Raw genomic sequence first — 26998 nt, 5'->3', positions numbered from 1 at the left:
GAGGCTGTCCTCATTTGTGCAGAAGTTGGTTATCAGTTTCTGCCCAGTGACTCCGCGCTGTCGTTGTCATGAAGGCCGCCTTGGAGAACACTTGCTTGAAGATCAGAGGCCGAATGCCTGTGACCGCTGAATGGTTCCCCAACAGGAAGAGAGCACTCTTGCCTGGTGATTGTCAAACGGTATTCATTCATCCGTTGTTGAAGTGAATGCATGGTGTTCCCAGTGTACCATGCCTCGGGACATCCTTTCCTGCAGCATATCAGGTAGGCAATGTTGGCCAAGTTGCAAGTGTACGTGCCGTGTACCCGGTGGATGGTGTTTTCATGTGAGATGATGGCATTCATGTCAATGATCCAGCATGTCTTGCAGAGGTTGCTGTGGCAGGGTTGTGTGGTATCGTGGTCACTGTTCTCCTAAAAGCTGGGTAGTTTGCTGTGGACAATGGTCTGTTTGAGGTTGTGCGGTTGTTTGAAGGCAAGAAGTGGAAGTGTGGGGATGGCTTTGGCAAGATTTGTAAATTGAGTTTGTGTATTTATATTGAGTTTGTGTAATAGAACTCCCACTCACCTGATGAACGAGCAGCACTCTGAAAGCTAGTGGCTTGTGCTACCATATAAACCTGTTGGATTTTAACCTGGTGTTGTGAAACTTCTCACAGTAAATATCTTCCATGGTTTTAAAAAAAATAAAAAATAACGATCTATCAAGTCAAATTCCATTCTGAGGCTTATCCAGTAATGACGTTAACTGGGATCACAACACTATAGATAAAAGTTTATAAAGCGTGTATAGATTATGTTCTAGTTCTGTCCTTCTGAAGGATTACTTCCTGCTGAATTCTTGTTCAGCTGTAAGGGTTCAAGAGAGAGAGCATCAGCTGGAGGACTAAGCTTTACAAAGACACCACTGGCATCAAAGCAAGATTGCAGGTTGATTGACTTCATGAGCTGCCTATTCTGCATAATTTTGGCAGCCATTCACTGTGCATGTGCCATCATCTTTAGTCATGTTGTTGGGCATCATTTACCTACAAGTGTGTACATGTGCAGCAAATTCCATTTTGGACCTCCAAGGACATTCGTACTGCCAAAAAAAAAATTACAAATGATCATGATTTCTTGGCCACAGGAACCAGATCTAAACAGCACATCTGAAAAGGAGGAATTTCAAGGAATAGAACACATTGGAAGTGCGGAAGTCAGTTATAAGGACATGTAGCAACTGGCAGATGAAACATAGCCATTGCTTGTGCTGAAATTTGGAAAGCTCCTTTTTCAATATGGGCATCTTGGAATCTATGACACATTCACTGGAATCACAGTTCTCCACTTAAGAAGCAATCAGGGTCCACATGTTGTCTTCTCCTCCATGGGATCAAAGTAAAGGAGAAATTATTCAGTATACTTTGAACCAGCTTTCAGAAACTGGTGACTGATTTGGTGGCCTCTGTCTAAAGGGTTTGTGGATATGATAGCATTCATAGACCTGCCAAGTTTCAGAATAATAGTGCAGTGTTCATCACAATGGCAGCTGCTGGAATACACCTTTGCTTGAAAAATGCCCCCATCTGGCCAAAAAACATTTTGCATTTTTAACTACTATGCAAGTCATTTGTTTTAAATGGAAAAATAGATGTGCAGTGGAAAAATATATTTATTTGATGCAATTCTTAATCCTTTAACTTCTAATCATCTGCTTCATCAGCCAACGCTATAGTTAAGAAAGCCCACCGCATTCTCTACCTTCTCAGAAGGCTAAGGAAATTTGGCATGTCCGCTATGACTCTCACCAACTTTTACAGATACGTCACAGAAAACATCCTTTCTGGCTGTATCATAGCTTTGTATGGTTCCTGCTCTGGCCAAGACCACAAAAATCTACAAAGGGTTGTGGACGAAGCCAGTCCATCATGCAAACCAGCCTTCCATCCATTGAGATTGTCTACACTTCCTGCTGCCTCTGAAAAGCAGCCAGCATAATTAAGGACTCCAAGCACCCCGGGCATACTCTCTTTCACCTTCTTCGGTCAGAAAAAAGATACAAAAATGGTATACCAACCGACTCAAGGACAGCTTTTTCCCCTGCTAAATGTAATACTACATTCTGCACTCTCTCCTCTCCTTCTCTATGTACAGTATGTTTTGTCTGTATAGCATACAAGAAACAATATTTTTCACTTACACTAATACATGTGACAATAATAAATCAAATAAAAAAAGTGTCAATAATTGAGGTGGCCATCTTCTTATATTATCGAGAATTGAGAAGGACCTGCTTCAGGCTATACTTCAGCTGCTGTTGTTCTGACTCTGGCTACATTCTGCCATAAATTTGAAAATCTTAGGAGGACTTGTGGAAAGGGACACATACACTAATCACACTGTGATAACACAACTATAAAGTAATTAGCACTGAGCCTTAGTGCTAGCTCGCCATTGACCTGTGGGAAAATGCCGAAGCGGCATCAATCAGATTTCTAAAGCCATAGAAACTCATGGTCTGGTTTCAATTTCCAATTACTTGGAGGCTGGAAGAGACAACCATCCCCATGTTTTTATCTAAGTCATTTATTGCAGCAGTCACACTTCCATCCCATAATTTATTGGGAGGGGAAAGCACTCAGCCACTGATCGTTCTGAAACTGCCACACACTCTAGAATTGACTGATACTGAACTCTCATCCATTGTGTTGTCATAGATTCTACTGATATACTGCTCCAACTCAGCCACTTCCTGAATCACGTCCTACAGCATCACTCCCAATGCCGACATTTATATTTTATCTTCCATAAGCGTCCTTCTTTTAACCATAAGACTGAGATCTACATCTCAATGTCTTCAGCTGAAAGCCTGACTCTCTAGGAAGAACAATCTCTTTACCTCCTAGCCCCAAATTCTGTGCACCAAGCCTTCTCTGCATAATTGTGCACGTCCCTCTACATCATAAACTACTTTTTAAATGGGAATGTAGTCTAGTGCTTAGGAGTAAAAATGTGACTGGCAGTGTGTGAACAGGAGATTGCATAGTTAAGAAGTGGTGGGATTTGGATTCATTTGGTTTCTGTCACACATCTAGAAGGGCGCAAGAGAGGGAGGTAAACACAGAGGAGTAGCATGCTGACATAAATGACCTTAGACACCAAGGATATATTTTAATAGTAGCTTATTATATTTGTGCTGTACTTAAGAGAAAGAACATGTAGCATAAGGAAGATGAAAATAGCGTTGTAGTACCTATCACAGATTGCTGGCAAGTTCTCGATGTTTTCAACACAATATTGAGAAAATAGATGATAAACATGCTTATTATCATGCATTGTTGCGAGGTGAACATTTCCACTTACATTGCCTGCAGTGGTAAGATTAATGGACTCCTTGCAGTATTCCAGTTGCCTTGGAGTAGAGAGGGAGGCATTGGTGGATATGACATCGAATGTCAAAGCATATTGCCCTACTCTAATCATTGTAGTACACTAATTTTCATAAAATCATCATAGAGTAGAATCCCTACAGTGCAGAAGGAAACCATTTGGCCCATTGAGTCTGCACCAACAACAATCTCACCCAGGGTTTATCTCCATAACCCCATGTATTTACCCTATTAATCCCCCTGACACTATGGGTCAATGTAGCATGGCCAATCAACCTAACTTGCACATCTTAGGGCCTGTTCCTGTGCTGCAATTTTCTTTGTCCTTCCAGTAGGGGGTTTTAGTTCAGACGGACAGCATAATTGGTGCAGGCTTCAAGAGCCAAAGGGCCTTTTTATTCATTCACTGGACATGGGCATAGCTGGCTGGCCAGCATTTATTACCCATTCTTAGTTGCTCAAGGGCAGTTGAGAGTCAACTCCATTGCTATGGCTCTGGAGTCGCATGTAGGCCAGACTAGGTAAAGATGGTAAATTTCCTTCCCTGAAGGACATTAGTGAACCAGATAGTTTTTTCTGACAATTGGCAACGGTTTCATGGTCATCAGTAGATTCTTAATTCCAGATATTTTTTATTGAATTCAAATTTCACCATTTGCCATGGTAGGATTTGAACCCGGATCCCCAGAGTATTAGCTGAGTTCCTAGATTAATAGCCTAATGATAATACCACTAGGCCACCACCTCCCCACCAGTTCCTGTGCTGTAATTTTCTTTGTTCCTCCTTGTTCTATCTTTGGACTGTAAAAGGAAACTGAAGCACACAGAGAAAACCCATGCACACACAGGGAGAATGTGCAAACTCCACACAGAAGAAGGCCAGAATTGAATCCAGGTCCCTGGAGCTGTGAAGCAGCAGTGCTAACCACTATGCCAGCCTGCCGCAATATATATTGCCAAAATGGCACAGTGATGCCACATGCATGAGTGTTTTAATTATTACTCTGTTTTATCGCTATTGATCTGTGCTTATGTAATTTTTCTTTTAAAAATCTCTCTTATTAACAAAAGCAGCACTTAATACAAAATCATTGAGGGTAATTCTCCCAAAAGTGCTCAACTGGCAGGAAAACTGTTCTAAATCCCAACTGACAGTTCAGCTTCTCACCTGAATCACCGCACTCTGTGCACTGAAGAGGTCCCAGTCGTGAATCTCATTAAAAACCCAAGGGCCTATTTGCACAGGGGTTTGACAGTTCTGGAATTCAGTGCATGCACAGTGGTCCCAAACTGTCAAACTTCCAATCGCTGGCCAGCCCCGGACCTCCGCAGTGCTGCCTCTCTAGCCCTCCCCAAGCCCGAACACGGTCCCACAACAATTCCTGGGCCAGCCCTGACCCCCCTCCTGTCCCAGAGTGCCCCAATGCCCAGGCCTCACCTCCAGCAGCAGCAATCCCCTCACTCTAGCAGACTGCCCATTGACCCTTCACTCTCCACTGGGGTCAGACCCGCCCCCCCCCCGACTCCCCCCCCCCCACCAGTGTCAGGCTTTCCCCTACAGCAGATCACCCCCCCAGCCCATCCCAATTGCTGCCCTCCCTCCATCCCAGACCAATCTCAATGTACAGCGGCAGTGGGAACCCCCATCCCCACTGATCGCACCTAGGCCCTGCCCACAATAGGCCTTGCCCCCTTGGAACTGGCTGATGCCCGATGGGGAGTGCCAAGGTGGGCACTTTGCTCCTTGGGCAGTGCCAGGGGGCACAGGCTGGCACCAGCCCCCTGCTGCTGACCCTCGCAGGTCCCAATTGTCCCCCATTCTTTCAGAAGGGTCTCCACTCGTTCCCGAATGTGGGGAGCTAGTCTGAAGCCCGCCAGAATGAAGTACTCCTGGCAGGGTGGAAGATTTGATTGGGAGCTTTCAGGTCCCAATAATGAACAAATATACATATTTAAAATAGATTAAAAACACATTTAAATTGCTTACCTGCCTCCCTGCCAGTTTCCAACGTGGTCTGACAAGCGATTGTTCGCCGGCTTTGGGAGTTGCGCATGCGTTCCTGGGGCATGCACAAATCCCTGTTCAAGGTCGCAGATGCACATTTCCCGGCCAGACCAGCAAGGAAAGTGGTGGGCCGCAATGGGACAATCGTGGCCATTGTTTCAATCACATCAAGTGAAAGAAATAGGATGTGATTTAAGTATTTAAATTGATATTGAATTTTATTTTTAATTACCTTTTGTTTTCTGCACTTTGCAAAATTAAAGCCTGCTTTTCTTCTTCCAAATCTGGCCTTTCTCTGGCAACTACAATACCAAGAAGCTGGTCTTGCATCCCCTCAGTTGTAATCATGAAGTTTAGCAGGGTTACCTGTGAGTAAAGGGAGAAATTCAAAAATGAGGACATTATTAGCAAACTTTGAGTGGGATTTGAGCCCACGTTCACTGACTGTGCAAATGCCTGCGGAGGTTCAAGATCTGGAAGGCGTGATTTCACTGGCGATGTCATCAGGTTCATGCCCAGCTTTACATGAACTTAAATAGCTTTCAATATCATTAACCCACTCCATCCCGATGATCAGTTTGGTGGGGGGGGGGCGCTGCTGGAAGAGAAATGGGTCGATGATGATTGGCAAGTGGCGGGGGAGGGGGGGTGGTGGGAGCCAGGGGGAAAAGATGAGCCATCTCCAACCAGGGTGGGGTGGAGAACCCTTGAGACCTCCAGGGTGGGCTGAGGGATGATTTATTCTTGTTACATTCTTGTTAAAGATGGCACTCTGATCTCAGTGCAACTGTGTTTTGCTGGCACATTGAGACTCCGCCCCTTTGCATGACAACACGAAACGTATTTTTTTTTAGGTAGAGTGTTGTAAGATCTGGAGAAAAAAAATCCATTTCTCTGGAGAAAGAACACTGTGATTTTTTGGTAAGATTCCCCCCAGTGTAATTACAATAGAGCACAAAAATATTTCCAATTCACTTCCTGTTACCACATATGCAGATGTCATATTTTAGAATTCAGCATATTCTTTCAACACCATTTCTCTTTTATTCCAATAGTTAACAGTGGCTAACCACAGGTAAGGTAAAATTAGACTGGAGTGGTTATTAAGCATATCATTAAAGAAAACTCTTTCGTAATCAAACTCATCTGCCCATTAATTTAAAAATACTCCAAAGTTCTATTTTAGTGTTAACTTTTCCAATGTCTATATTTCAGTAATTTGTACAAAATGATTATGTCATTTAGTACTAAATTCTGTACTTGTAATGCTTTGGGGGTGTTGGCTTTAATAAAATGTATAACCACAAAATCCCTACAGTGCAGAAGGAAGCCATTCAGCCTATCGAGTCTGCTCTGACTTCTGTCCTATCTCCATAATCACTTGCAATTACCATGGCTAATCCACCTAACCCATACATATTTTTGACTGTGGGAGGAAATCGACACAGACGCAAGGAGAATGTGCAAACTCCACACAGTCATCTAAGGCTGGAGTTGAACCCGAATCCTTGGCACTGTGATGTAGCAGTACGAACAACCGTGCTGCCAATATCACTGCAACTTCAAAAAAAAATTCTGTATGGAGGTTTAATTATTTTATTTATATTTCCTTAAATCAGGACTCTTTGCTGTCCATGTTGTTAATTCAATTAAACTGATGTTTTAGTCTTGGAGGGTTGGCGCTCAATGCTGGAAGAAAATGAATGACCTTATTTGGGCTGCACCTCACCAGATAGTCCTTATCCCCCAAGAGCCATTCCAGCAGCCAAACTTGGTCTTCAAAGACTCTGAGGGTGTCCGAGTGTCCCAGAATGTAGCTGTTGTGCAAGATCCCCAGGAAGCATGCACACATTCCAGGAGGGTCGCACACAATCTGCATGTTCAGGGAGTGGAATCCCTTCCAGCTGATAAAGGGCATTTCCTGATTTCGTGGGGCTCGCAGGGTGACATGCGTGATGTCTAGAGCCCCCGAACCCACAGGATGCCAGCGATGACAACAATGCCTTCAGCCCGGGCATCTTGTTGGATGTGGCTCGGGTCAAAATGGATGTGGTGACCTTCCAGGCATACAGGACATCTATCACCTCCCAGGTATACCTGTTGGCTAATGACTGCAAGATGCCACATAGATAGAATCATAGAATCATAGAAAAACTACAGCACAAACAGGCCCTTAGGCCCACAAGTTGCGCCGATCTTATCTCTACTTACTAGGCTTACCTATAACTCTCAATCCTATTAAGTCCCATGTACTCATCCAGAAGTCTCTTGAAAGACCCTAACAAATTTGTCTCCACCATCACCGACGGCAGCTGATTCCACTCATCCACCACTCTCTGAGTGAAAAACTTACCTCTGACATCTCCTCTGTACTTATTCCCCAGCGTCTTAAACCTATGTCCTCTTGTGGCAGCCATTTCAGCCCTGGGGAAAAGCCTTAGAGTCCACCTGGTCAATACCTCTCATCATCTTATACACCTCTATCAGGTCCCCTCTCATCCTTCGTCTCTCTAAGGAGAAAAGATCGAGCTCTCTTAATCTATCCTCACAAGGCATGCCATCTAATCCAGGTAACATCCTTGTAAGTCTCCTCTGCACCCTTTCAATGGCTTCCACATCCTTCCTGTAATGAAGCAACCAGAACTGAGCACAGTACTCCAAGTGGGGTCTGACCAGGGTCTTATAAAGCTGCAGCATTATCTCCCAACTCCTAAACTCAATTCCTCGACTGATGAAGGCCAGTACACCATACGCCTTCTTAACCACATCCTCTACCTGCAAAACCGATTTGGGAGTCCTATGAACCTGGACCTCAAGATCCTTCTGATCTTCAACACTGCTAAGAGTCTTACCCTCAATATTATATTCCTTCATCCCATTTGACCTACACATTTATCTGGGTTGAAGTCCATCTGCCACTTCTCCGACCTGTCTTGCATCCTATCTTGAACCTTGCTCAAGCCCTGGAATGACCTGGTGGTGTAGATATTAAGGGCAGCTGTTACCTTAACTGCAACCAGGAGCGGGCGTCCTGAAGTGAGAGACTGTCTGTAAGGTTATCCATCCTGAGCCCCTCAATCCCTCCAGTGCCCTATGTTCCCATGCATTTGAATCTTGGCAACCCTAACCATCTCCGGTGCCAAGTTCCACTTCAATTGGCTGCTGTCACATATTATCAACTCAATGGCCACAAATGCTGCCCCCTTACGGTCAGCAATGACATCTCATTGGTACCCTCCTTTCATATGATGTCTTCTGCACTCTGTAGTTGTATGCTCACTGGTGGGCAGCGCAGAGCTGCCTTCTCCTGGATGGTTGGACTGCCACAGATATGGATCCCTGAGACCACAGGCCAGTGGTGGCAGCATGAGGCAGATTTTGCTCAGTGCTTTATGCTCACGTTGAGTATAAAGGGTTGGCTGTGGGAAGGTGCTCAACAAGGAACCCTTGCAGTTTAAACCTGCTTGTACCCACCTGGATGTATGGTACAAAGTAGCTTCCAGACATGACATCAAGATCAGACAGAGAATAGGGAGGCACCCACCTAACTTCCATGCAACAGGTAGCCATTGTAGGGAGCACTGCAGATTTAATGCAATGTGGGGAGCTGTGTTAACACCTGCAGAGTTCTCTTAATTGGGTCAACAGCTGTCAGGTGCTTATGACTGTTACTTGGATCTGGAATGGGATAAGATCATAAGACAAAGGAGCAGAATTAGGCCACTCAGCCCATCGAGTCAACTCCACCATTTAATCATCGTTGATTCTTTTCTCATCACCATTCTCCTGCCATTTCCCCATAGCCCCTGATCCTTTTATTAATCAAGAACTCAGCTATCTCTGTCTTGAAGACACTCAATGACCTGGCCTCCCCAGCCTTCTGCAGCAGAGTTCCACAGATTCACCACTCTCTGGCCGAAGAAATTCCTCCTCATCTCTGTTTTAAAGGATCATCCCTTTAGTCTGAGGTTGTGCCCGCTAGTTCTAGTTTTTCCTACTAATGGAAACATCCTTTCCATGTCCACTCTATCCAGGCCTCGCAGTATCCTGTAAGTTTCAATAAGATCCCCCTTCATCCTTCTAAATTTCAATGAGGACAGGCCCAGAATCTTCAACCGTTCCTCATACAATGCCCTTGCTAAACAATGGAGCCTTCCCAACCAAGATGTGGCAGGGTGGAGGGTGCGGCAATGCTGGGATGTGACTTCAACCTCTGGAACCCCTTGGGAGTGAAGGGGGGGGTCTTTCAGCAGGCAGGGAGAATGCTCGCCTCATAACCCCACCCCAGCAGCGACCCTCAATCTGAGGACTTCTGGCCAGTCTGAGCCCACCCAAACTCCAGCAACCATGGGGACCTCCCCCCCCACCTGACTCAGCAACTGACCCACTCTCTTGCACCCTGGAGATTGGTTCACATCAATACTCACCTTCTCACTTCCCTTGCAACTGTTGTGTCTGAACCATACGTTATAGAAGCAGTAATGATTTGCGCCAGTGGGACACCACACCAAAGAGATGGGTGCATTCTGGGAGAAGTGTGGGTCGCATGCTGATTTTGTTAATGAAATTGAAATGCAGTTGAGAGAATTAGCCTCGTGCCCTTTCTAGATGAAAATGACGTGAAATGATTCGTGCCATTAGAAAGAGCCTGAGGGAATTTTAAATTGTTTTGCACTGGGTTCAATCTACTAATAGCGCAACAAGGTTGGAGGATCTTCCCCCTCCCCCCAACCCCCACCCCATATCTCTTTATATGTCACATATTTTGTTTTCTGATGATTACATGACATTAAATATAGAAATACAAGCATTATCATTGTGAGTCATAAAATTGAGGTGCTACAGTATCTCAAATGTGGAGAGCTGTATTGGATGTGATGACAGAAATGATAAAGGAACATAGGAAATGCATACTGATGTAAGATTTATATTTATAGTTACAATTGTGAAGTTTATACAATTATGTTTTAGGATTGTATCTTTTGGCTCATAAGTTTACAATATTTTGGGACTGTAACTGTAAATGCCAGGTAGGTAAAAGCAGTTATGTGACATGCGCTGGAGTCTGCCTGACAGTAAACCTGTGTTGTTTAATTGTTAAGAGACCTTAGGAAGGCTCAGATTGTTTGATTGAAAGAGAGTATACTTGGAACAATGACATCAGTTCCTAATTCCACAATGAATAGACCCCAAGATCTTAGGAAAGCATTTGGATATGAAGTTATAAATTGTTGTACTGTGCATTATTTATTTACTTCTAAGATGAAAGAAAGTTGGGAACAAGGATAACTAACAAACATTTCCACTTGTATACCAAACTAATGTGTTTCCCTTTGCGATAGGAAGAAGGAAGCCGTTTTGAGATCAGGTTACAGGCTTCCTTGGGGTATGGGGGCTGAAGGAATGGGCCAGCATTTATTGCCCATCCTTAATTGCCCTTGGAGGGCAGTTGAGAATCAATCACATTCATGTGGTTCTGGAGTCATATGCAGACTAAAGTATGTAAGGACGGCAGATTTCCTTCCCTAAAGACATTAGTAACCAGATGGGGTTTTCCAACAATCAACAATGGTTTCTTGCTCATCACTAGATTCTTAATACCAGATATTTTTATTGAATTCAAATTCCACTGTCTGCTGGGGCAGGATTTGAACCCAAGTCCCCAGAACATTAGCTGATTTTCTGGATTAGTAGGCTAGCAATAATACTATAGGCCATCGCAGCGCTGTAACCAACAAGGTAGTAGAGGGCTAGATAAAATAAGCCAGGCCTGTACCATAAGCAGAGAATATGCTTTCGTTCACAAGATCTATAGAACCATAGAATCCCTAGTGCAGGAGGCCATTTGGTCCATCAAGTCTCTGAAAGAGCATCCCACTCAAATCTCCCTCTCCATCCTATTACCATAACCCCACACATTTACCATAGCTCATCCATCTAACAAAGTCACCCAATCACCAGGGTTTTTAGGGACCCCTTTTTGAAAATTGAGTTATGATTGTATTGCAAATTGACTCACACCAAACCTCCCAGCAGGGATCTCACCAGTTTTCTCATTAGGAAGCACAAGAAATCTTCTGGGAGAATTCTGCCAATGTGTTTTTCTTTCAGCTGTTAACTTCTAAAGAAAAATTTCAGTTATCGGTCTCTGCAGAGACCATAACATTATTCATTATGTACATATATTAAAATATGTGGCTGCTTTGTGATATCTAATAAAGTAGTTAAATTGTGATAGCATCAAGACAGCCTAGAAATTTAACAATGACTAGGAATTAAACAGAAATCCAAAGCTAAAATCTATACAATTTTACTTCAATTTCAGACCTTGACAGATGTTTCTGGTAGGTAATGGGGATTTCTCAACTTTGTCGTGATGTAAAAGCGGAAGTCTGGGGCATATTCAATTGTGGAATCTCCCAGTCGAATGCATACAGTTCCACCTTGCTTGAATGTTTGTTTAAGCAGCAAAGGTTCCAGGATGGGATCTAGCTCCTCACCAACATTCTCCAGCAAAACTGAAAAATTAAATCATTAACATCGACTTTCAGAAAATCTACATTTAGTTCTACAGTGAACTCACAAGAGGTAATTTTTCTAAGATAATTTTACTTGAAATGTAAGAACAGCTCATTTTAGCTATTGAATCCTTCTTTATCCTTTTGATACTGAAGGGCTATCTCAAAATACTAACTATTTATTTCAACATAACATTTATAAAATCGATTTGCTGTATATTCTCAGTTAAAAATATTGCAAGTTAAAATTAGAGAGGTATACAGAATAAAAAACATGCATTAAACCATACTGCAATCAAGGATGATGTATTTTCAGGAGTGAAGTCTAAATACAGACAATGTAAATTGTCAATATCTTGGCAGGAAGATTGGCTAGGGCTACTGGGGGGGCTTTAAACTAGAAAGGTTGGGGGGAGGGAATAGAGATTAGGAGACTGAGAGCGAGGAGGTTAGCTCCCAGGTAGAGAAGGACTGTAGACAGTATGAGAGGTTAGACGGGTAATGGAGAAGGGAAGTGCCCAGACCAAGGGTCTGAGGTGTGTCTACTTTAATGCCAGGAGTGTAGTGAACAAAGTAGATGAGCTTAGGGTGTGGATTGCTGCTTGGGAATGTGATGTGGTGGCCATTACAGAAACTTGGATGTCTCAGGGACAGGACTGGATACTTCGGGTGCCAGGATTCAGATACTTCAGGAAGGACAGGGAGGGGGACAAAAGAGGTGGCGGAGTGGCACTGTTGATCACTGACAGTGTCATGGCTGCAGAGAAGGTGGATGCTGTGGAGGGACTGTCTACGGAGACTCTGTGGATGGAAATTAGGAACAGCAAAGGGTCGATAACTTTGCTGGGTGTTTTCTATAGGCCGCCCAATAGCGACAGGGAAGTTGAGGTGCAGATAGGGAAACAGATCCTAGAGAGATGTAGTAATAACAGAGTTGTCGTGATGGGAGACTTTAATTTCCCAAACATCGACTGGAACATCACTAGGGTAAGGGGTTTGGATGGGGAGGAGCTTGTTAGGTGTGTTCAGGAGGGTTTCCTGACACATCACGTGGATAAGCCTACGAGAGGAGAGGCTGTACTTGACCTGGTGCTGGCTAATGAACCAGGACAGGTGACAGATCTCTCGGTGGGAGAGCATCTCGGGGATGGAGATCATAATTCTATCTCCTTCACGATAGCATTGGAAAGAGATAGGATCAGGCAGGCTGGGAAGGTGTTTGTCTGGAGTAGGGGGAAATATGATGACATCAGGCAGACAATTGGACGAATAAACTGGAAGGAGGTGTTCTTGGGGAAAAGTATTGAAGGAAGGTGGCGGATTTTCAAGGAATGTTTGACTGGAGCTCTGCACAACAACGTTCCGATGAGACAAGGACGTTTTGGTAGGTCGAGGGAGCCGTGGTGCATGAAGGTTGTGGTGAACCTGGTCAGGAAGAAAAGAAAGGCGTATAAAAGGTTCAGAGAGCTAAGAGATGTTAAGAATCTAGAGCAGTATAAGGCTTGGTAGGAAGGAGCTTAAAAAGGAAATTAGGAGAGCCAGAAGGGGACATGAGGAGGCCTTGGCGGGTAAAATTAAGGAGAATCCCAAGGCATTCTACAAATATGTGAAGAGTGAAAGGATGAGAAAAGAAGGGATAGGACCTATAAAAGGTGAAGGGGGAAAAGTCTGTGTGGAACCGGAAGACATGGCAGAGGTGCTTAATGAGTACTTTGCCTCGGTATTCACGGTGGAAAGTGATCTGGGAGGTTGTACTACACGTTTGTGGCAGACTGAAAAGATTGAGTATGTGGATATTAAGAGAGAGGATGTGGTGGAACCTTTAAATTCTATCAAGATAGATAAGTCACCAGGACCGGATGGGATGTACCCCAGATTACTGTGGGAGGTGAGGGAAGTGATTGCAGAGCCCCTGGCGATGATCTTTGCATCATCGATGGAGACAGGAGAGGTTCCAGAGGATTGGAGGATTGCGGATGTGGTTCCTATTTTCAAGAAAGGGAATAGGGATAGCCCAGGAAATTACCGACCGGTGAGTCTGACCTCAGTGGTTGGTAAGTTGATGGAGAGGATTCTGAGGGACAAGATTTATGAGCATTTAGAGAAGTTTAGAATGATCAGGAATAGTCAGCACGGCTTTGTCAAGAGCAGGTCATGCCTTACGAGCCTAGTTGAGTTCTTTGAAAATGTGACTGAACACATTGACGAAGAAAGAGCGGTGGACGTGGTTTACATGGACTTCTGCAAGGCATTTGATAAGGTCCCCCATGCAAGACTTCTTGAGAAGGTGAGAGGGCATGGGATCCAAGGGGCTTTGGCCTTGTGGATCCAGAACTGGCTTGCCTGCAGAAGGCAAAGAGTGCTTGTGGATGGGTCTTGTTCTGCATGGAGGTCAGTCACCAGCGGAGTGCCCCAGGGATCTGTTCTAGGACCCTTGCTGTTTGTCATTTTCATAAATGACCTAGATGAGGAAGTGGAGGGATGGGTTAGTAAGTTCGCCGACGATACGAAGGTTGGTGGTGTTGTGGATAGTCTGGAGGGATGTCAGAAGTTGCAGCGTGACAAAGATAGGATGCAAGACTGGGCAGAGAAGTGGCAGATGGACTTCAATGTGGATAAATGTGTAGCGGTCCATTTTGGCAGGACCAACGGGATGCAGGAGTACAATATCAAGGGTAGGAGTCTTAGCTGGGTTGAAGAGCAGAAGAATCTTGGGGTCCGGGTCCATAGGACTCTTAAATCGGCCTCGCAGGTGGAGGATGTGGTCAAGAAGGCATATGGTGTACTGGCCTTCATTAATCGAGGGATTGAGCTTAGGAGTCGGGAGGTAATGCTGCAACTTGATAGGACCCTTGTCAGACCCCACTTGGAGTACTGTGCACAGTTCTGGTCGCCTCACTACAGGAAGGATGTGGAAGCTATTGAGAGAATGCAGAGGAGGTTTACAAGGATGTTGCCTGGATTGGGAGGCATGCCTTATGAAGATAGGTTGAGGGAGCTAGGCCTTCTCTCCCTGGAGAGACGAAGGTTGAGAGGTGACCTGATAGCGGTTTATAAAATGTTGAGAGGTATAGATAGAGTGGATTCTCGGAGGGTATTTCCCAGGGCTGAAATGGTCGCTACAAGAGGACACAGGTTTAAGGTGCTGGGAAGCAAGTACAGAGGAGATGTTAGGGGTAAGTTTTTCACTCAGAGAGTGGTGAGTGGAATCGGCTGCCGTCGGTGGTGGTAGAGGCGAACTCGCTGGGGTCTTTTAAAAGACTTCTGGATGAGTATATGGGATCTAATGGCATTGGAAGTTACAGATAGTTCTATGGCTTGGTAGGTGTAGATGTGATCGGCGCATCTTGTGGGCCGAAGGGCCTGTTGGTGCTGTAATGTTCTATGTAAACACAAAGACAGAATAAAATCCTTGCATTCTATGGAAACAATTACAAATAAGTAGTAACAAGAGAATATAGACTGCAATCTCTCTTTCAGAGCAATGTCATGACAGTTAATCTTCCCTTAGTTGTACTAGATTCTCAATAAGTACAAAGTTCTAATTTTAAAACAAAATTCATATATTTGTTAGACTGACAGTAAGAGGCCCTCAAATTCCTTTGGACATGATCTCAGTGATGAATGCGGCACTGTGGCACATTTGTCTCACAGTGCCAGGGACTCGCTGATTATGTGTATGGAATTTGCATGTTCTGCATGTCTATGTGGGTTTCTGCTAGGTGCTCTGGCTTCCTCCCACAATCCAAAGATGTGCAGGTTACGTGGGGTGGCCATGTTGAATTGCCCCTTAGCGTCAAAGATGTGGGTTAGGTGGATTAGCCATGGTAAATATGTGGTGTTATAGCAATAGGGCAGAGGGGAGGGAGGCTATTTCAGAGAGACGGTGCAGCCCCGATGGGTTAAATGGCTTCTTTCTGCATTTCAGGGATTCTATGGGAAGGTTGGTATCATACTCTCTAGTGTTCTCGCACTAAGCTCAATAGAATGTGCACACATACGGGAAGACATTTCATTTACAGGCAACATATAAAATTGCCACAGGGACATATCTGGCGTCTACCCTGTCATTGGCATAAACGTCATGATGTGGATATGCCGGCGTTGGACTGGGGTAAACACAGTAAAAAGTCTGACAACACCAGGTTTAAGTCCAATGGAGAATTCTCCATTCACCTGAAGAAGAGCTTAACCTCAAAAGCTTGTCAGTTTACTATCAAATAAATCGGTTGGACTTAAACCTCATGTTGTCAGACTTTTTACATTGACATAAACTGCAGAATCTGACCCATCCTTATGGGCTGTGCTCATCCTCCTCTCAACCTGACCCACTGTCAATCCTGTGAGTCAGGGCACCAGACCTGAAGAATAATTTAAATAACTTACAGCTGACTGGGCCACCTCTGCTCAAGTGAAAAGCAACATGCCTCACTTGGTGTACAATTTTCTACTGATAGGTTGTTTTAACTAAGCCTGAGTAGCAGGGATTTGCAGCATAATGATTCCTTTCCCTTGGCTCTGCTTTTGCCATCTTTTGCCTTGTAAAGATTGGAATAGTTTATAAGCTAAGAAGCACCAACACATTTGCCATTTTTTGGGGAATTACAACTGTCACCTGAGTAATATATTTCAGAAACATTTCTGGTACATCTGTCTTCCAATCCAATTTTTTCTTTTCTCTCTATAGATTAAATCTAAAATTCGGCAACGATTAAAACATTTAGACATTAGACACCAGGAGGCTATCTATTTCCTTTTTGAAATCTCTTAAAAGTTTCCTGTTCAACAATTGCACTTCCACTTCATTCCCCAGGCTTATTAGCCCTATACTAAACATATTTTCAATTCCATCATCTGCAGTATTTTACCTTTATCTAAAAAGGTTTTGTCTAATTGCATATTTACTTCAGACTTTTTTACTTGGAATCAATATTTCTCAGTTTGGCATTAATCTTCATGATTTTAAAAACATTTACAACTCTCCCTCATAGAGTTCTCTTCTCAAGAAAGTAACATCCCAAGTTATATGAAATCACTTTACAAGGCTTAATAATACAGCATGATAGCTTATTGGAACAAACTTAAGCCAAAACTCTAGATCCAGAACTTAACAAATCTACACAATGGGCCCGATTTTACCATTTGGAGTCTAAGGGCCGGATCCGGGTGTAACACAGATCCGAGCCCGGAATCCTCTTTGCAGCGCACTCATACACTTTTTGCCAGCTCTGGTCTGATCCGTGCTGTGGGTGGGGCTCAGTGCTGCTGTATGCGTAGTTCGAAAAAAATTTGAAAAAGCACGCCCGGGTCGGGAAAGAAAAAAATGCAGAAAGCGGAGAGAGCGGCTCTCTGACACAGACCATCCTCTGGTGAGGGGGGTGGGGGGAGGCTGGTCAGATGTATCTCTGGCGGTGGGGGGGCTGCAAGAGGGCTGATTGTTGTCTGGTGGTGGGGGAGAGGCCCGATCACACACTGATGGCGGGGGGATGAATCTCTGGTGGGTGGGGCAGGGGTGTCCGCTGCCACTCTGCGGGCAACCCCTCCTCTCGCCAGAGGAACGAATTCCTCGTCCCCATTGTGACAGTGTGCCTCTGAGTAAAGAACCTACCTCTGACATCCGTCCTATAATTACCACCCCTTAATTTAAAGCTTTGCCCCCTTGTGTTAGCCATCACCATCCGAGGAAAAAGGCTCTCACTGTCCACCCTATCCAACCCTCTGGTCATCTTGTATGCCTCAATTAGGTCGCCTCGTAACCTTCTTCTCTCTAATGAAAATAACCTCAAGTCCCTCAACCCTTCCTCATAAGACCTTCCCATCATACCAGGCAACATCCTGGTAAACCTCCTCTGCACCCTTTCCAATGCCTCCACATCTTTCTTATAATGCGGCAATTAAAGTTATATGGATAGTGATAGATAAATACATCCTTGCAGTTATTTGTTACATAATTTACAGATAACCTGAGTGGAAACTAATATTGTTAAATTTTTCACCCTAAATTTTGATGCTAAAATTCTACAGAAATTTAACTACTGCAGGTATGCATTCTATACATTCATTAAATTTATATTCAGGGTCTTCCACAACTTGGCCAAAGCTGTTTTACTTGTAAGTTACAAAAATAACACTACCTGTAAATACTATCAAACAAGAACTACACATAATGAACAGAAAAATGTATTTCTGTTTGACACGTGCAAATGACAGGTTTGCATCAACCCAAGAAAAATAGGCAGGTTTTCCTTTCCAGCACACTGACCAAAAAGTCTGGTGGATAGATCCACTCATCACAAAATCACATGCTTGTTACACTCCACGAAAGCACATACACCACGCTGCTGAAGAACATTACTAAAATATTAACAGGATGGGATGCTACTGACAATGCTACACATGAGGGCTGTTATAAACAAGACCAGCTTGACTCTCTTTATTGTAAATTGGTGCTACACTTTACATCAGCCATATGCGAAAATCAGTTTGCCTGGTATGATTAATCAGGCTTAAATTATTAACTTCCAAAGTTCTTATAAAGCATATCTGTAACTTACCAGGAGTGCCAAACTGAATGCAGTTTTCCAAAGTTCTCACAAAGTCAGAGTCACTGAGCTTAATCACATGAAGGCTATTGGCTTTTTCCATATTTTTTACCCATTTATTTGCCTGACCTTGAGGATCTATCATTAGTGGCCATCTTCGAGCATTCCTGCAGGAAGCCAAACATTTTATTCAACATTAAAGCTGTGACTTGTATGATTTTCTATTACATTTGAATGTAATTGGAAGAAATGGGAATAGAAATGTAACTGACAACAACACAATGGTGTCAAATAGTTGGATGTTTTGACCATATATCATACTTTTAAAAATAGGGCAGAATCCAATCTTCATATTTCGTGAGGAAAATTGCAAAGCCATTTTATCTTAAGGGACACATCTAACAAATTAACAGTAAAAACAGAGCAATATAACAAAATGGAAAAAATATATAAATGCAAAGGTAGATTACACAATCACATGTAGATGTGCTGATTATTTGAAAGAAAGCATAGTTTCTACTGTTTGACAGACAAACAAAATGTTGCTTTCTTAACCCCTCTTCCTTATTCCCTCCATCCACAACTTCAACAAGTCTGAGAAATTCATGGACTTAGTTGGCTTAAGATTGAGACCATTTAATTAGCTGCTTTTGCTGCTTTCTTCCTCCTTCCCTTAACTCAAAAATCCCCTTAGCTTTTCCCCTGCTCTAGTTTTGGAATCACCAGTGAGATTTTACGGCCTTGCTTATCCCGAAACCATCAAATCCCACCCAAGATCAATGGACCTTTCCATTGTCCACCCCTCGCACACTCCAATTCCCATGGTGGGCAGGTGGTAAAATTCCAGCCTACATCTTTCTTTCATTTATCTTCTATTTCATTTCATGTTCTTCCCAAGCTCAGCTCCACTAATCCTCTTCCACCAAATTGCTGATTACCTAACTGCCCCTCCCGCTCGCTGATATTGTTAATGGCTTCAATTCCTTAAGTAGTGTTCCCTCAAATATTTCATCATTACCCTCCTTTTAAAAACCTACCCTACTCGCACCCCCAGCCCCATCGCTTACTTGTCAAAACTCACAAACCTTCGATCCTCTTTTTTGCAATTCCATGTTTGAACTTCTTCAATCAGGTTTTTAACCTACCAGAGCACTGCAACAACCATTATTAAATTATAAATGACATTCTATGTGTCAATAGTTAACTATGAGCACTCCAAGACTGGAAATTCCTGCCAGAGATCAAGGGACCTTTAAATGGTCCACCAAATAGTCCCACCAAAAAATATACGCCTATATCTCTGACTGGCATTTAATGAGGAAGTATTAGCCCTGCACAAAACCCCTTCCTCATTTCGAAAGCAGAGGTCAAGCCCATTTCTGCCAGTCCTGGAGGCCACAAAACTATTTTTCAGGCTCAGGCAATTAGATGCCTCAAGTTGTGGTTTTCACCTCTCGGAGGCAGATTTGCCACTTGCAAGAGTTAGACAGCCAACATCTCTTCAGTTGTAGCTGTGCCATCAGGAGCAATGATCATTGCTGGGACTACAGTATTTCCCAGAATAAGCTGACATTGCAGGCTAGAAAAGGAGACTGAAATCCCAGCAGGGATCTATCAGTAGGGGCAGCCTTTTTGGCTAAGAGGATCATCTGCAATGCAGAGTGTGCCAATCCAGCTCCCATGAGCCAGCAAGTAAGTTGACAACCACACTGAGTGGCATGAGCACCACAACCTAAGTGATAGAAAGAGGCTCTTAGGTAGCCTCCACTGGTAATAATGCAGCAAAGGTGGGTAGGTGACAGGCACACTGCTCCCATCATTTCACACCTCCCTCAAATGTCAGCAGAACAGTGTAGAAAGAGGCCCTTTGGCCCATCGAGTCTGCACCAAACACAAACCCACCCACGCCCTATCCCCATACATCATACCCACTAATCCACGCATCCCTGGATTCTAAGGGACAATTTCAACCTAACCCGCACACCTTTGGACTGTGGGAGGAAACCGGAGTACCCGAAGGAAACCCACGCAGACACGAGGAGAATGTGCAAACTCCACACAGATAGTGACCTGAGCCAGGAATCGAACCCAGGACCCTGGAGCTGTAAAGCAGCAGTGCCACCCAGTGTAAATGTGGAGGAATAAACGAGGCTTGTACTCGTTGGAGTTTAGAAGAATGAGGGGAGATCTCATTGAGACGTATAAGATGATGAATGGGATGGATAGGATAGAGGTGGAGAGACTCTTCCCGCTCAAAAAAGACAGTAGGACTAGGGGGCACAGCCTCAAGATAAAGGGGGGGCGGTTTAGAACGGAGTTGAGGAGGAACTTTTTCACTCAAAGGGTGGTGAATCTCTGGAATTCTCTGCCCGTTGAAGTGGTGGAGGCTGCCTCACTAAATATTTTTAAGACGCGGGTTGATGGGTTTTTGATAAGAGAGGGGATTAAGGGTTATGGGGAGAGGGTGGGAAGGTGGAACTGAGCCACGACAGATCAGCCATGATCTTATTGACTGGCGGGGCAGGCTCGAAGGGCTAGATGGCCTACTCCTGCTCCTATTTCTTATGTTCTCATGTTTTTCTTATGAAACATAGGCTTAAATTATCTCATACTGCTTGATTTTATTTGGGGAATTGCTAGTTTTAAATTCTAGAAGCAACCTTCAAGCAAAATGATTAATTGCAAGATTCCATCTGTACCAACTGTTTGATATCATTTGTATTATTCATTTATATCAAATTTTTGCTACTTACGATATGATGATACCATTGTCAATGGAAAAGTTATCAGTAGGTAATCCAGCAATGTTCCAAGTTCGAATTTTTACAGCATCCCCCAAAGTAATTGTCAGAGAGAAATCGTCAGAACATGGAATGCGCATTCCCTTGCACTGTTCCACCCATTTTTGTGTTTGGTGCTGCAATATATTAGAAATATTAGAAAAAAGATGAGTACCAAAGACAAAATACAGGAAAGTAGTAAGCATGAAGCATGTTGTGTTGACAATGAACAAAGAAAAAGATACGGGTGATAAAAATGGTTACTTTGCCTCATGGAAATCTGGATGACTTGAACTGTCATGTTTCTTAAATACATATATATTAAGACTTGGCATACAAATCCATGGTTTAATATTAGTGGAGGGGGTGGGTGGGCAGGGGATTGCAGTTGCATCGCCTCACTGTCACATTCCTAATCTCTGGCACAATGCTGTGATGAAGCATGAAATGTAGACAGTGACTTTAGAACTTACTTGACTATTTGTTAAAATTACAATGAAAGAACCTGAAAAATACCAAGGTCAGAAATCAATGATTATGACACGGTTATAATAGATGCTGACAAAATATCTTCACACACATGTACAGAGAAACTCTTACTGTACTTCGTCCCTGTCATAATAAATTAGGAAACAAAATATTGTTTTTGCACTATCTTCTTACACCTCCATTTCTGTCACTGGTGTCGTCTGTTTATCATATTCAAACATTTTATTTTCCTGGCCCAAAATAAACCTTTAAAAAAATCAACTGATCTTTTCAACCCTTTCTTGAACCCGCCAGTTCTTGGCTCTGGGTTTCCTTGCCAAAGTAATAATATCACTGCAGCCAATTAAAATGAATGTTGGCATCAGACCCTGGCTTTTGAATTTCAATGAGAACTTTGCTTGCCTTGAGCTCTCGTGAGACTTATTATAATATTCAAATTGTCACACCATACCTCATATTGGGGTTTAAAATTTGGGTCTTAACTTTACATTTAATTGCCCCATTAAGCTATCTGCTGTTTGCAATTGGGAGGTGGGACACAAGAGATGGTGCTTTGATTTGATTCAATTATTGTCATATGTACTGGTATACAGTGAAAAATATTGTTTCTTGAATGCTATACAGACAAAGCATTTCATTCATAGAGAAGGAAAGAATGCAGAATGTAGTGTTACAGTCATAGCTAGGGTGTAGATAAAGACCAACTTAATATAAGGTAGGTCCATTCAAAAGTCTGATGGCAGCAGAGAAGAAGCTGTTCCTAAGTCGGATGGCATGTGACCTCAGATTTTTGTATCATTTTCCTGATGGAAGAAGGTGGACGAGAGTATGTCCGAGGTGTGTGGGGTTCTTGATTATGCTGGCTGCTTTTCTGAGGCAGTGTAAGTGTAGATAGAGTCAACGGATGGGAGGCTGGTTTGCATGATGGCTTTATTCACTACCCTTTGTAGTTTTTTGCGGTCTTGGACTGAGCAAAGGCCATATCAAGCTGTGACACAATCAGAAAGGACGCTTCCTATGGTGCATCTGTAAAAGTTGGTGAGAGTCATAGTACACATGCCAAATTTCCGTAGCCTTCTGAGAAAGTAGAGACATTAGTGGGTTTTTCTAACTACAGTGTCAGCATGGAGGGACCAAGTCAGGTTGTTGGTGATCTGGACACCTCAAAACTTGAACCTCCGACCATTTTCACTTCATCCCCATCAATGTAGACAGGTGGCATGTCCTCCACTATGCTTCCTGAAGTTGATGACTATCTCCTTCAGTTTACTGACATTGAGGGAAAGATTATTGTTGTTGCACCATTTCACCAGATTCTCTATCTCTTTCCTGTACTCAGTCTCATCACTGTTTGAGATCCGACCCACTGTGGTGGTGTCATCAGCAAACTTGAAAATTGAGTTGGACGGGAATTTGGCCACACAATCATAGGTGTCTAAGGAGTATAGTAAGGGGCTGAGGACGCATCCTTTTGGGGTACTGGTATTGAGGATAATCATGGAAGAGGTGTTGTCCTTATTAGTGTGGTCTGTGGGTTAGGAAGTTTAGGATCCAGAGGGAGGAACCAAGTCCTAGGTCATAGAGTTGAGAGGAATTTTGTAGGAATAACAGTGTTGAAGACTGAGCTGTAGTCAATAATAGGAACCTGACATGTCTTTGTTATCCAGGTGTTCTGGGTTAAGCGTAGGACCAGGCAGATGGTGTCTGCTTTGGACCTGTTGCAGTGATAGACAAACTGTAGTGGATCCAGACAACCTAGGAGGCCGGAATTGATTTATGCCAAGACTAATCTTCTGAAGCATTTCATGATGGATGGATACAGTAAGAAGTCTCACAACACCAGGTTTAAGTCCAACCAGTTTATTTGATAGTAATCCCACAAGCTTTCAGAAACGGTGTTCCTTCGTCAGGTGTGTGGAAGGTTTTGATCAGAGAAAGGCATATAAACACGCACACAGCTTACAGAATACTGAATAGAATGTAAGTCTTTACAGCTAACCTGCTATTCAAGTCTTAAAGATGCAGACTGAGATCGTAATCTAGGTTCTCACTCTCAGTGCCAGTAACGAGGGACTGCTGCATTGCCAGAGGTACAATCTTTCACATCAAACTTTAAACTGAGCCCCCTTCTACCCTCACGTAGCCATGACTTCAAAGGAGAGAGTGGGTTCTCTCTGTAGAGAACTGGTCAATATTTATCTCGTAACCAACATATAGAATTAGGTTATTTGGTCATTAGCACATTGCTAAATTGCCAATTTAAACAAAGCAGGTTTAGGTGTTGCATTTGCTTGTCCATTGTCACTGATATTACTGAAAAAAGGTAAAACCCTTTGACAATCTATTATCTAAACCCATATCATCAGCCATAGTGCTTCACGTACCAGAAGTGTCCCATTTTTGATGTCGGTGGTAGGGAAGTTAATGGAAAAAATACTTAGGGGTAGGATGTATGAGCATTTGGAGCGTTGCGATCTGATTAGGGATACGCAACATGGCTTTGTTAGAGGGAGGTCTTGCCTTACGAATCTGGTGGAATTCTTTGAGGAGGTGACAAAAACGGTTGACGATGGGAGAGCCGTTGATGTCATCTATATGGATTTCAGTAAGGCGTTTGACAAAGTCCCTCACGGTAGGCTGGTAGAAAAGGTTAAGGCACATGGGATACGAGGCCAGGTAGCTAGGTGGATTGAGAACTGGTTGGGAAATAGGAGACAGAGGGTAGTTGTGGAGGGTACCTTGTCGGGCTGGAGGCCAGTGACCAGTGGTGTGCCGCAGGGCTCGGTACTGGGACCTCTCCTCTTTGTAGTCTACATAAATGACTTAGAAGAGGGAGTAGGTGGTGTGATCAGCAAGTTTGCTGATGACACCAAGATGGCAGGGTTGGCGGGTACAGAACTGGATTGTCAGGTGATACAACAGGATATAGATAGGTTGGTGCAGTGGGCAGATAGGTGGCAGATGGCATTTAATCCTGACAAATGCGAGGTGATGCATTTTGGAAGGAATAATGCAGAGAGGAGCTATGTGATAAAAGGTAGGCCGATTAGGAGTATAGACGTACAGAGAGACCTGGGAGTGCAGGTCCACAAATCCATGAAGGTTGTGTCACAAGTGGAGAACGTTGTTAGGAAGGCTTATGGGATGTTAGCCTTTATAGGAAGGGGCTTAGAGTATAAAAGCTGCCGTCTAATGCTTCAGTTATACAGAACGTTGGTTAGACCGCATTTGGAGTACTGCGTCCAGTTCTGGTCACCTTATTACCGGAAGGACGTGGAGTCTCTGGAAAGGGTGCAGAGGAGTTTTACCAGGATGTTGCCTGGCATGGGGGGACTGGGTTACGAGGAGAGACTGAAGAGACTGGGGCTATTCTCCTTGGAAAGAAGGAGATTGAGAGGGGACATGATAGAGGTATATAAGATACTGAAGGGAATAGATAGAGTTAATAGTGAGAGACTGCTCCCTAGACTGGGTACGAACACAAGAGGTCATCACTTAAGGGTGAGGGGGGGGAGGTATAATTTGGAGGTAAGAGGAAGGTTCTTTACACAGAGAGTTGTGGGGGTCTGGAATGCGCTACCGAGTAGGGTGGTGGAGGCAGGCACGTTGGACTCGTTTAAGATGCAGTTAGATAGGCACATGAGTGAAACGAGAATGGAGGGATATGGTAGGGGCTATTAAATAGGGTTAAACCTCGGGAGACACCGGAAGGGCAGGCTGTATGATTAATATGTTTTGTCTTTATTCCACAGGTGGAGGTCCACCTCGTGTCAAGCGAGGGGCATGCACACGGCGGGTTGTGCGTGGGCTGCTCTTGGAAGTCCAGGAGTGGCCTAGTACTTCATGTCGGTGTGTGTGTGCTTGATCCTGGACCGATAGACGGGCTCCACAACAGCTCAGTGACTAGCACTGCTAGCTGTGCAGATACATGGATTTGGGCCTGTGTCTGTGGGAGTTTGCGCATTCTCCCTGTGGTTGCGTGGGTTTCCTCCGGGCGCTCCGGTTTCCTCCCACACCCCAAAGATGTGCTCTTAGGCTAATTGGTTTCCACCAAATTGACACTATTTCTTCCCTGAATCTGACTGAGTAGGGTCCCATTCGTAGACATGCAGGGTAGAATAGGTGTAGGGCGATGCGGCGGCGCGGGCTCGTTGGGCCGAAGGGCCTGTTTCCCGTGCTGGGTTGTTCTTTGTTCTATTATATTTGAAGTACATAGAATGTTTATAAGGGTTTCTTCAGCAGGTCTCACTAAGACATTCAGAGGCTTGTGAAGTTGAACAGCACTGTTTATTGACAAATACACAAACACACCTACATAATATCCCAAATTAGGAGCTAACTTCGCGCTTATCTCTTCACAGGTCTCTGCATATTCTCTGACTGACCCAGGTTCCTTGTCATTCATAGCTCCTTCTGCATTGTAGGGGTTCTATCTGGCCCATTGACTCGCTGATAGAGCATCTCATCTGTCTCCATAACCCCACATTTTACTCCACTAACCACCCCAACTCACATATCTTGGTGATATTATTCTCCAGACCCCCATTAACCCTTGTTATGTCAAATTCCCTTGGACGACACCGCCCTCCCACCCCAGCAAGTCTCTACCCAACACATTTACATTACTGTCTTTCATTATGTGCTATCCCTTCTCCACCACTCAAGTCTCTAACTTTATAAATTCAGAAGGTCTGGAACCTTGACAATCCTTCCAGATGTCATTCTGGTCACATTTAGAGAAGTGTAGGATCAGTTGCTTTGGGCAACCTTGCTGGTTTGGAGGTGAAATCGTGGTATATGGTGTTTCCAGCACTTAGTTGTCTCCATCTGATTGCTTAAATGTTCAGTAGGAGGTTCGTCTCAAGGGATGTGCAAAAGTCTCCTCCTACTCCACTTGATCATGACTTCTGAGGTATGTATCAGATGTGATGTCAGTTAATCAGCATCAATCCAGATGATTACAACTTCACTTTCCAAGTCCCATATCCAAACCTTGTCATCTCTGTTTAGCCTGGACACGTTTCAAGTGCAAAACTGTTGAGGGGGAATTAAGGTGATGGACACAAAATGGTTGCCCAGCACACAAAATGCTTACCTGGGAAGGCACATCAACAGGAACTGGCTTTTAGCACAGACAGTTACTTAGAAGTTAAACCATGCAGGATCCAAAATGCTGCAGGAAGCTGGTCAGACCTTGAGGCACTTTAGATAAGGGCAGACCCAGAACAATGAGTCTGAGGTCAGCCACAGGTGGGGACATAAATACATAAATGTAACAAGATCTGCCGCTGAAT

General features: G+C 43.8%; 1 protein-coding gene across 1 annotated transcript in view; it reads right to left on the bottom strand.

The window, feature by feature from the left end:
* Window positions 1-26998, bottom strand: part of dnah7 (dynein, axonemal, heavy chain 7) — a 438937-nt gene that overhangs the window by 126269 nt on the left and 285670 nt on the right. The window contains exons 46-49 of the mRNA XM_080198799.1: window positions 21189-21352; window positions 18448-18602; window positions 11703-11893; window positions 5608-5741 (exon numbers count right to left, since the gene is read on the bottom strand). Coding sequence (XP_080054925.1) covers window positions 5608-5741; window positions 11703-11893; window positions 18448-18602; window positions 21189-21352 — 644 coding nt within the window. The remainder of the gene's footprint in view (window positions 1-5607; window positions 5742-11702; window positions 11894-18447; window positions 18603-21188; window positions 21353-26998) is intronic.

The sequence above is a fragment of the Carcharhinus amblyrhynchos genome, chromosome 11 (genome assembly GCF_965287045.1).
Source record: "Carcharhinus amblyrhynchos chromosome 11, sCarAmb.v2.hapA, whole genome shotgun sequence".
In the NCBI taxonomy this organism is placed as follows: Eukaryota; Metazoa; Chordata; class Chondrichthyes; order Carcharhiniformes; family Carcharhinidae; genus Carcharhinus; species Carcharhinus amblyrhynchos.
Note: the sequence above shows the minus strand (reverse complement) of the source record. Positions and strands in the feature narration are given on the sequence as shown.